The sequence below is a fragment of the Ambystoma mexicanum genome, chromosome 10, assembly GCF_040938575.1.
Source record: "Ambystoma mexicanum isolate Mex_15411 chromosome 10, UKY_AmexF1_1, whole genome shotgun sequence".
Classification (NCBI taxonomy): Eukaryota; Metazoa; Chordata; class Amphibia; order Caudata; family Ambystomatidae; genus Ambystoma; species Ambystoma mexicanum.
In genome coordinates, this window is record NC_090932.1 from 1413018921 (window position 1) to 1413031262 (window position 12342).

At 45.9% G+C, this 12342-nt stretch overlaps 1 protein-coding gene across 2 annotated transcripts in view; it reads left to right on the plus strand.

Annotated features, from left to right (window-relative positions):
- The first annotated feature begins 8239 nt into the window (after nt 1-8239).
- Nucleotides 8240-12342, plus strand: part of SELPLG (selectin P ligand) — a 177900-nt gene continuing 173797 nt past the window's right edge. For both annotated transcript variants that reach the window (XM_069619461.1, XM_069619460.1), the window contains exon 1: nt 8240-8562. Coding sequence is in view for 1 of the 2 variants with exons in the window: in XM_069619460.1 (XP_069475561.1) it covers nt 8484-8562 (79 nt within the window). In the remaining variant the exon portion in view is untranslated. The remainder of the gene's footprint in view (nt 8563-12342) is intronic.

A 12342-nucleotide genomic window follows, 5' to 3' on the forward strand; every position in this document is an offset into this window, starting at 1 on the left:
CCACCAATTACCATTACGGCCAACACCACAGCACCCACACCAGCCACCAACACCCAGGAGACAGTGGCTGAAGGCACTGTTTCGGGTGCCAGCAGTATTGTTGGGGAGACAGCTGCCACAGCAGCCATGTCCGACGATGAGGCTGAAAGTCTCACACAAGGCACAACTGCCGATACTGGGCCAATGCATTCGCCACAACTCACACCAACCAGCATTGACGACATCAACAGGCAAGAGCTGTCTCCTGGAGAGTCATGGGCTGCCAGTTTCAGCCCCCCACAAAGCCTGCCTGAGGAACCAACAATGGCCGTGGCACATCATAGCTCCACCAGTGTCCCAATCAGCCAAGAGGGGATGAGGGCGATTCAACAACGGCAGGATGAGCTGGCAGGGCTGTTAACCCAGCATATCACAGAATGTGGACATGCAAGGGATGAGATGAGGGAATGCGCCTCTTCCATCAGATCTGCTATAGAGACAAGCTCCAAAGAAATTTGTAGCAAATTGGCAGCGATGAGACAGGTACTCTCACAAATGGTGGCAGCAATGCAGGCCATGGACCCGGCACAGGTGGCCGAACAACCTGCCACATTGTTGAGTGCTAGCTCCACGAGGACCAGCCCCGTGCGTAGGTCTGGACGGAACCTGCGCAGGTCTGCCAAGGGTCCACCTGATGCCTGAAGAGGGGAAGGGGTGTAGGCTCTGGCAGGCATCCTGAACTCATGTTGACTTACGGTGCATGCAAGTGCACACCATGTGTGGGGAAGTTGAGGGGTCAGGGGGGAGAGGGTGTGTGGGGAAGTTGAGGGGGGGAGAGGGTGTGTGGGGAAGTTGAGGGGGGAGAGGGTGTGTGGGGGATTTGAGGGGGAGGGGGTGAGAGGGTGTGTGGGGAAGTTGAGGGTGGAGAGGGTGTGTGGGGGATTTGAGGGGGGAGGGGGAGAGAGTGTGTGGGGAAGTTGAGGGGGGAGGGGGGACAGGGTGTGTGGGGAAGTTGAGGGGGGAGGGAGGTGAGGGTGTGTGGGGAAGTTGAGGGGAGAGAGGGTATGTGGGATGGAGGGCTTGTGCACTTTGTTATGTTCCTTTAATACACCTGTTGCATAATCATAACTCACATGTGTGGACATTGCTAATTGTGTACGTGTGCTTTATTGGTGAACAGTCTACAGTGTCCGTGTCCCTGACACGCCCAGTGTCCTGAGTGCCACCTCCATGTCACACCCCCCATCCATGTGTGCTAGAAACATTGGTTAATCAGAGTCAGCCGCATGTCACGTCCCTCCTGTGCATCGCTGCCTCCCTGAAGTGCAGCCACATCTCCACCCTCCTCATCCTCATCGTCAGGTGGTTGCAGTTCAGTGTCAGGAGGCAGAGGCACATTCCGTCTGATGCACATATTGTTTGGCATGACACATGCCATGACGATATTGCCCACCTTCTCATGGCTGTACAGGAGTGCCCCACCAGACCTGCTGAGGCAGCGAAACCGTGCTTTCAAGAGGCCAAATTTCTGCTCAATCACCACATGGGTACGTGTATGCCCACAATTGTAGTCCTCCTCGTGCCTGTTCTGCGGGTTCTGGACTGGGGTAAGGAGCCACCTCTTCAAGGGATAGCCTGCATCACCTGCATGTGGGCAACAATGTGTATGTGTAAGTCATCACATCATATGGCACCTGTATCAATGACACCATAGCATGCATTGATTTACTGTTCACTACCACATATCCATGCATGAATACAGACACACAATGTGACTGCTATGGGTGTATTCCTCCTATGGAGAGGTGTGCGTACCATCGTCTAGTGGGCGCATGGGGGTCCTATTCCTTGTGAGTGATCATGCACTGTGTTAGTCCACACTGGTGCTGGTTGTTCCCATGATCTGGCTGATGTGCAGTCATTTCTATGCTTTCATCCTGTCACTGTTGATGGCAGCCTCATGATGCTCTCACTATGCACAACAGATGGTGACATGCAGTTTTGGTGGACCTCTGTGTTAGTGTACTGGTGTTTTAATGTATTTGGCCCTCCTTTGTACGCAGTGATGGAGGACTGTCCTTTCTGTTGATGGTATTTGGTGCTGTGCATTGGCCATACTAATTGCTTGTAGCTGCATTGTGTTGCGGGGTGTACGGTCTGATTATGTACAGTGCACATGTTGATGGCTATGGGATGGTTGTAAAACTGCATAATTTTCATGGTAGGACAGCTTACGTCTTGCATTTTGGGGTCAGGTGTCAGGTCCAGTCTGGCCTGCTTTAGGTTATGAGCATGGTCCATTCTCCCAGGCACTCTCAGCCAGGTGAAGTATGCATCTCTCCCCCCCACATCTCAGCCAGGTGAAGTATGCATCTCTCCCCCCACCACATCTCAGCCAGGTGAAGTATGCATCTCCCCCCCCCACATCTCAGCCAGGTGAAGTATGCATCTCTCCCACCAATCACCTACCCACGTCACAGTTCCATGAGCCTAACATGCAACTCACCGAGAGCCAGGATCTCCACCCCGCATGTCGCTTCATGTAGCGTGGTATCGTGGAGTTCCGCAGGACCATTGAATCATAGGTTGATCCGGGGAATCGGGCACAACAATGTGTAATTATCTTGTTTGAGTCACATACCATTTGCACGTTGATGGAGTGGTATAACTTACGGTTGCGATACACTACTTCCATGGCATGTGGGACCACCAATTCCACATGGGTGCAGTCGATGGCGCCAATGGAACCAGGGATGCCGGGCAGTGAATGGAAGCCAACTTTGGTGATGGAGATCTCCTCGGCTGTCTGTGGTAGGTAAATGTGGTCGCCTGTGTGCTTCAGGAGGGTATCAAGCAATTGGTTCAGCGTACGTGAGAATAATGGTTGTGATATGCCATGCATGTGTCCCACTGTGTGCTGGTAGGTGCCTGTGGCCAGGAAGTGGAGCACAGACGCTACCTTCAGTAGGGGTGGGATGGCAGTGCGTATTTCAATCAGGCTGACAATGTCGTCATGTATCATGTCCACAATGGTGATGATGGTGTCCCGGTCCAGAAGGTACAGGGCGTGGATCTGCTCAGGGGTTAGGTTGAATGGACTGGCTCTGATGCGAGGGATTGGGGGCTGCCTGCGTGGTGCCACTGGCTGCACTGGTGGGGCATGCTGGGCCTGCCTCACCCTCCTCCTCGTCCTGCGTCTCCTCTCTGCTGCCTGTTGTTGTTGTTGCTGGAGTTCCACTGCAATCATGTCCTCCAGCCCCAGCATTGCTAGTAGTATTGGAATCATTTTGGTGTGTGACTGGGTGTGGCAAGGGGTGTGGTGTGCTCCTTTTGTGCTGTCCCAGTCTATTGCCTCCACCTGTGCTGATTGTGTGCACCTGTGGCAGTTGGGAACACTGCCCATGACTGTTTACGGGTGGTCCGCGATGCCGGTATTTGCTCCATGCCGGTAAGGTACTTTCTGGGCTTCAGTAGGGCGTTATTTGCATGTCCGCCTGACTTGTGATGTTCCCCTGTTTACACCATGCCGGTATTGCCCGCATGAAGGGTCGCGTGCCCGCGCTCCTGCCGCTATTAGTGGCACAGTTAATTATGGTGCCGCTAATAGCGGGTTGGCGTGTCATAATCGGGTAGATCGGTAAGCGATACCAGCATCTTTTTCCCCTTACCTCCAACCTCGTAATGACCCCCCAATATCTTCCTGCCCTCATCTGGCCACAAAGGTGGTGGGGGTGAAGTTGATGTTGTGGTTGCTATATGATGACATTTTGCACTTTCAGATGGCCACATAACCATTATATTCTAATAAACCCTAAACATACTAATATTCTACTTAGCATGGGACTCTCTATGAATGTTACTAACATTTAAATTAAAAGTTTCACATGAGGCAAGTAGGGTTAAAGCATTTGATTTTTCTCTGGCATAAAGACCAGTAGGGTGCTGGAAAAATTGACATTACTCACATTGAAAAATATCTATGCACCACCTCCTCTGTATACATGAAAGGTAGTAAATGTATTAGCTATGTACAGGCCACTTAGGGCCGACCAACATAGGGCAATGTGTTAAGCCATTTACATGCAAAAGGCAACTTTTGTGTGTTGGCTCATGTAAGTTTGCATTCACAAATACTGTCCTCAGGAATCTTTATTTTTGGTTCCGAACCCCGATGTGAACCATGTTTCCTGAATGGTATGTTATTAGGCATTTGTACTCCACCCATCACATCACCACTGTAGTGGTCTTACAGTGCCTGACCTTGTCCGAGAGGGGGCGCATTGTGACCCTGCCAGGGTATGGTCAGACATTGATCTATATATATATATATATATATATAAAAGAAGAAGGGTTAGGGGGAGGTGATAAGAAATGGCGATTAATCAGTGGCCAGACAGCTTAGTAGGGGGGAAAACTTAGGAGATGACGAGAAGGGATCATGGTTGTGTTAGCTGGGATGCTTGTTTCTTAACTGTGGATAGTTACTGGTAAGCATGAGAGAAGGTTAAGGAATACACAGTCCATTATTCAAGCAAGACTTAACTAGAATGGCAGTATCTAGACCAGATGATAATTGGTCCTAAATATGGTTGGTGTGTGGTTGCGTGATGGACTTGAGAGATATTCGCATTGCCCTAGTAATGTGGAGACTTTAACCAGCTTAGTTTAAGAGAAACACTCCCTGTTCCAAGGGAGAGAACTGGATTTGTCAAGCCAGCTGAAAGAAGTGTCAGCGCCAATAGTCGGACGTGTATAGATGAAAGTGTGGGAAAAACAAGAGGATAGTGATATGGAGGGGAAGGAGGAGAGAATACGAACTTGAGTCAATAATAATACATTCCAAAAGAGTTCAACATAACCTTAAGGAGGCTGATCTCTATATATCTCTCGCGAGAAGGATTATAATGTCCCCACATTACACTCTGACGCTGACTATGCGTTGACAGACAAGGAAATGCAGAGGATTGCTCTTCGCACAGTTCTTAATGAATAGGATTAATTATTTTAGCATGCATTTTGTTGGGCAAACAGCTAGACTATACTTTGGCATCGACTGGCTGCATGAAAGCATAATATCATCCCAGGCAATAGTACTTAGCTTTGCACTGTGATCCATCATGACCCACCCTGATTCAAAATCAGCTTCAACCACTAACTATATTTTCAAATCATACTTAGCTTTACAAAGGCAATCCCACTTTAAAGTGGCAGCCAAACCTTTTTTAGTTTTGAATTTCGTTTTTCCATGCAAAGTCAATCAGGCCTTGAATGGCCAATCTCTCACTTTGCTTTCAATATATAGATGAGGAAACACAGGGCAGACATTTATCAACACGGGTGTTCCTGTTTTTAAGGTGCACCCCCTTTGCATTTCCACTCCTTTTATCCTCCAGATTTCACCCAGTTTTTCAATTGGACAATGTGGGGATTGGAGTTGATTTACCATTTTAGATGTAAATTATGGTTATTAGGAAAACTGGCTACAGGGCAGATAGTTTGGTAGCAAGGGATTTTCAAGCAATCAAGGGAGGAAACAGTGGGGAGCAGATCACCCAGTCTCAGGTAGGGTGGGGAGTGGTGGGTTTGTGGACCTAGGTGTTAGGGAGGAGCCATTCATTGAAGAAGAGTTTCTTCCTTCTGGAACTGTTGAAGTGTGTGTGGGGTTGGATGTTGACAGGGAGGTAGTTCCAGAGTCTTGGGGTGTAGACAGAGAAGGTCTGTCTTCTGGTACTTTCCTTCCTGCACTAGCGGAGTTCAAGTCTGCACATTTCCTTACGTCTGGTGGATCGTAGGCCACCGGTGATGCTGTGTCTCACAGTGAGGTAGCTTGGGGACTTCAGAGTGACAGACTTGCAGATGATGCAGTGGAATTTGAAGATGATACAGGCTTGCATCAGGAGCCAGTGCAGTTCGATGAGGCTTGGGGTGATGTGGTCTAATTTGTGTAGTCCTTTGATGTAACCGGATGCAGGATGCAGGACACATCTCGGGGGTGCCAGGGTAGTCGCCAGAAGGCCTTCCAAAAGGGCATGCCACCATCCATGTGGGAGAGGATCAAGACTTGGACAGTAGTTCTGAAGTTGTTTTCTGGGATAAGGGCTTGATTTTCCACAGGAGAGAAAGTTAATACCAAACCATTTGTGTCTTTCTTGCTATGTGCTGTTTGAAGTGTACATTAGTGATGCCTCATCCTATGATGCCATCCAGGCCATGATGCAAAACTTCCTGTGATGAAATTGAGGTCAAAAGTCGTGTGATGGTGTTTGCGACATGTTTGCATGAAAGTAATGTCACTTCAGCTACACTGGACATTTTGGTGAAATGTAGTCCCTTACTGCATGTGCAAAGTAAGTTGACGGAGGAAACTGGACTCAATCTGCCTCTTCACATTGTTTACAGTGAATAGCAGTACCTGTAATTTCAGATTACCCATAGGAAAGATAACCAGATTGTGGGCCGGCTTTTCTAATCAGATATGGTAGCGTTGATTTAAAAAACAATGTTTGGCATGAAAGGAAATGTCACTGCACTGCTTTATTCCGTAAAATGTGGCCATTACCCTGCTAGTGGCAAGTGGTAAATGCACCAGTGGTAGCCTAGACCAAATACCACTATACCGTACAGAGTCACCATTGCAAATTAATATGACAGCTAAAAGTGGAGCTAAAATTAGGTAAGCTCTGAGTTCTTCGAAAACAATGCCTTAACAGTTACCATCTACCGCAATGCAAATGGTGTGTAATGTGTAGTTATAAAATACAAGTGTAATTAGAGGGGTGTCTTTTTTCTTTCATTGGCCCTACCCAAGACACCTAAATAACCATTTTATTGCTGGTGGCTTTTCACCATCAGCTGTTCATTTTTATCACTGGGGAATTGATGGTATTGTAGAAGTTTCTGAAAATATGTGTTCCGTCATTGGTACTTTTATCACTGGCAATATTTACCACTGGTGGTATTACCAGTGGCTGTAATCTGATGGCAATACTTTACTGCTGGCATTGAAAAGGAATGGCACATTTCATGTACCTTATTGGCATCACAGTGCTAAGGTTGGCAGAGTGGTATTTTACCTCTGCCGTTGGTATTTGCGGATTACGGCCAGATAGTTTTGATGCAACTATGCTTAGTGGCTGATAAAGAATGCACAGTTCAGTGGCAAGGTGGTCATTGTGCTTGATGATTGCAAACATAGAATTATTGATGAGTGGCTGTCATGTACAGAGCATTATTCCTCTGGGAGGTTGGGAGTGCTAGACAAAGAGACAGAAGCTGGAGTTGTCTGTGATGTCATTCAGAACTTTGAGGTGGAATGCATGCCATGGTAGAAAGCTACCCAATTATAATTTTACTAGTGTGAAAGCCTATGTACACGGGCCAAAGTGCGTAAAGGAACGCATCTACAGAGTGTTAATAAGTTGTGTGGTATATTTCATTGTAATTGATTGTAATACATTTAAATAGAAAACAATATTTTTTAGGTTTTCCTTAACACAGTAGGAGCACTATATATCCTGAGGCAACATCTCCCTCTAGGGTTGATAACAGGCGAAGCGGGCAGTCTCTACTGCGCATGACTGCATCGGACAAACATACACCTGGCCTTTTATTATAGAGGCTGTTGTTTATGGCCCTTGTGTGCACCTTCTCCAAACTCTGTGGTGTCCTGTGGACATGCAATGGAGGGTGTGCAGCGGGGGAGGGAAGAGGGAACTATAGATAATCTACAAAAATACCAGGATCTCCCTCTCACCAACCCACAAAAAAAACCCGCCCCAAAAAAACACCTGGAAGAAAAAATGACATATCCCCTTGCTGTGGTGTCATAGCAGTTGAATGTAAGTTCCATAAACTTCTGAAATAATGTCACAGCAGGGGTGGGGCTACAGCACGCAGAAAGGAAATTGTTGACAACCACGTACAGTATGTACAACATGTCAGTGTCATGGGGAAACCAGTGCTCTGTGCATCAGAAATGCAAAATTGACTAACTTTAATCCAGATGACATTTGAGCATTTTAACCCGAATTTCTGAAATGCATTTTGCAGCAAATTTAAAATGAGAAATTGTGCATTTTTGTTGCTAGTGCAGAATGGCGGCTCTGTTTCTTCCCTTCTTTCAGTGCACGGTATGCGCGGAACACGTGTACAAGCCTAGACTGGGCCGGATCGACATTCTAGGTGCGTGTAGCGTCACGTTCAGTCAGAAAGCTGCACCCCCCGCCCGGAAGACAGAATGCCGCCTGCTCTCGCCTTGTAACGTATTATGGGCCTCCCAACTAACCAGTGTTTTTTTTTTCGGAGGGTGACGAAGCCTCTCGGTATCATGTGTGCCCTGCAGCAAATCTTCAAAACCACAGATTAGCTTCCTTTCTCCGAGCGCTTTCGCAAACATTTCCTGCATCTGTGCAGGTAGCACTGCGAGTTGTTCGACTTTGGCGATAAACTGACCGGTGCCTCGGTTTCCAAGACGAGAGCTTTTTTCTCCGTATTAAGAGCGGTGAATGCATTTAAGACGTCTCTTGGGAGCCCACGAGCCAGGCCAGGTCAACACCCCGCTACTGGAGTGTCTACAAGTATTGGGTAAGAAACATTCGAACTTTCCTAAGGTTCACGTTTTATGGGCATGGCGTCTTTACAGTTGGTGCAGGCATTTTAGGGCAGGCCCAGGATATTGGTACACCACAGCTTCAGAGAAGTTTTAGGATAAAAGTAGAAAGGGCTCGTTGAAGCCCACACCTTCTTTGAAGTTCTCGAAAGTAAATTTAAAGACGTAAAAACGTGGTTCATCAAATACCTCTGATTGGGAAAATAACAACGAACAGTTTGGTCAACGAATAATGTTGTCAATAAATAATTTTGGCAGCAGGGCGTGGAGAACTTCATACCTGCTTCTCTATGTGATTTGAATTTTTTTTTACAATTGTTAATTATCGATTTTTCTAAATGAGCATAATTAAAACAACTATGTATTTTGTTTTATACTAACAGTATACATATTTTGAAGGATTTGAAGGATGTATATAAACCATTGAAATAATAACAAAATACCACCTAATTATGAGTTGGGAATGCATGGAATGTTGGGGTACAGAGAAAGAATTTATGGGGAACATATGGGTTTTTAGTATATGGAGTAGGCCATCTCAATGCATTGTGAGCCAGGTTTCATATGCCATCATATGCCTTCCCCTTGCTACCCTCAGATCTCATCTGCCTGGGGGATTCCCAATACATGTTTAAATTGGTGCCGGAGGGAAGCATTGCAACACATGCGCGTGCAGTGGAATCATGCTAGGCTCACATGAGTCCTGTTTCGCTGATTTAAAATAGATGTCTCAATATGAAAGTAACATGTAAATGTCTGGGGGAGCTAGAGCTCCCTATTAAAAGGTGGGGAGGAGGAAGCAGAGTTGCGTTTTCTGTATGGCTTCTTGTGTCTAACACAGGAAGTGAAATGGGCAATCGGGAGCCCGTACCATCTCCACCGGGGCCACCAATGCTGGTGTATGGGTGACTTTGAGAAACCGATGCCTTTTGAAGTTAGGAATCGCCAATCGATAGGCTGGCGTTTAACCTAATTAGAGGTTTTATTATCAATTTCTGGGATAACAACTGCAATGCGCCTCTGTAGAAGGGGGTGCTGCCCTCTGCCCTTCTTCCATTTCTTATCACCCTCCCTGGCCTTCTGGGTGCCTTCTTCGAGACCTGCGGCCTCATTTTGAGTATGGCTGTGTGGCAGTAACGGAATTGCCAGCGTTTTCACCACTCCACCAAATGAGTATTGAGGTAAATCAAAGGCAGTACCTCTAGAAAAATGCAGGAATTATCTCTGGTGGAATTGCCTCTGGGGCCAATTCCTCCATGATGCGACTTCATAATGGGGGAATAACAGTCAATCAGAATCTGGGGCATTTAATCCAACTTCCAACTGCAGCTATGGGATTCATGTTGGAGAAATTAGCGCAGTTGTACCCGCCAAACCCGTAACAAGACCCCTAGCATCTGACCCCCACCTGCTGCAAACCCCTCACACGTCTTCTCCCTTTTCCTTCTTCTACTTTGATGAATAGTTCTCTTAAAGCTATTTTTTTGAGGTTACTATACAAAGACCCCAAATAAATAAATTAAAATCATTGAGCATTATCGCAAGTTATTTTCACCAGGGGTTAAAGAAGACACGTGCATGGACCTGTATATATACATATGGACTACAATAATCTGAAAAATTGTCCCGGAAGCGAAGGGGGTTCTTGGGACCAGCCCCACCAGGTTCTGGGCAATTCATGTGAATGATATGTGTAGCTAGGCACAGCACCCATGAAGGCGTCTGCTATCATAGTAATCCAGGTATATTTCACGTCACAATAACTGTGATAGAAATCCTGTCTCACTCCATTACAAGAGTGCCACTTTGTGCCAACCTAATCTTTCACCTGCACTCCTCCCCACCATCATGTTTCATGCCATTCACTGCCACCTGTTGTTTTAAAACCTTGAGGACACTTTATAGTTATTAAACAAGCAATATTATAGTGGACAAACTTGGAGTATAAAAAAGTGACAGAGAATTTCTCTATTTGTTTTTTGTATATGGTAAAAAGAAATGCAACCTTTACAATTTATCATTACATAAGAATATACATAGCACATAAAATCACGTAAACAAAACCATATACATAAACAGCAGTTCTTCAAACCCATCATACCACTTAAAGACCTCTAATAACAATAGTACTAGTGTTAAAAAAAATCATTCATTTCAATTCCTTAAAACTTTCAATTCATGCATCAATCAAATGTTATATAAGCGCTATTTTCAATGTCCTATAACTAAATCCATTCATCCATTCAACATTAAGACATTTAATACATTTCTCTATGGCTTATCTGGTATTTGGGCATTCGGCATGTTCAGAAGCTCCCCTTCCGGTTGCATGCGTGGACCGGATCCACTCTGGGAACATGCAGAGCCTGTGATTTGCCCGACCTAGTGAGCAGTCAGGGATACCCACCCGCTGGCTCCAATTCCAAAGCCGTCTTCACTTCACTTCAACACAAAGGTTTGTTTTAGATCTGTGTACTTTACAGAAGGCCCTTACATAAGGCTATATCTGTGCCCTCTGCATCAGTGTTCCCACTATGATTACGCCTCCATCGCCCAGCCCTTACTCAACCAACCGCCAGTGTTTCTGTAAAGCATCTTCAAGAGGGATGGCTCCACCACTGCTTGCTACATATCATTGCGTACAACGTTTTGTATCAAAATGCCCTCTCGCATTACGCCAAATATATACAACTACTGTCTCTCAAGGACATTGTAGAAGAATCCCAGCTGCACCTGCCACCGGGGATGCGGGTGATGAGTTGTCGGGTTCCAGAGGCTTCAGAAAATATAGCAATAAGAAATGAGAGGATTGTAAGGGTTTAAATGACTACTTTCCTGCAAATGCAACCAATGGTGCTTGTGGTCAACGCCGGCTCGCTGGCCATTACATCCTACTTTCATTTGTGGATGTGAATCACATTGAAAACGAATGAATGCACCAACCCGTATGGGACAGTGGGCGTGGGGGCTACCTGAAAGTAGAACCTGACGGAAGCGTATGATGATGGGTTTATGCGGTAGAACCTGAACATTTTATAGAAATCTATAGTATACATGTCTCTATACTATTATTTCTTTATCAGATGTACATGAATACCACTAGGAAAATAAGATGCTCAGTTGGTCAAAGGACTTGAGTTCCTCAAGGCAGTTTATTATCCTTCAAAGCTGATAAAATGAGTACTAGTTTTGAGTCGATTAAACGTAATGTGCTTAGTTTTTCAGCATGCGTGCATGTTTTGTAAGATCGCTCTTCAGTGTTGTATCCTGGTCACATTGCGGATGGAAGTGAGGACCTGATGCAAAAAGGTAATGGTCCAGGATCCTGAGACTTCAGTCCTTTGCATTAGATAATGGGTGAGGGTTAATGAGGGTTTGTGGAAGGTAGGGGTCCAAAGTCCTCACTGGAGTGTGGTCGGTAGTTCCTGCACCTACCATGCGCATGTCAAAGCCCTGCACACCGACCATTCTGGAACCAAGCTTCTTTCAGCTGAATATGGGATGCCTGCGACACTGGCATTGCCTAACAAGAGGGTGCAATAAAGGCCAAAAGGTGACACGCTGTTTTCTTTAAAGTCATATTTGGTTCTCCCAGTTGACCATGTTTCTTCTTTTGGAGTGAACCCAGTGTTTTTGTTTCTTCATGTTGATAACACATTACCAATCACAAATTATCAGACTAAACCATGGTCTAGAAGATCTGTAACCAGACTAATTCAGCTCAACAACTTACTACAAGCCTCAGGCGGCATGCG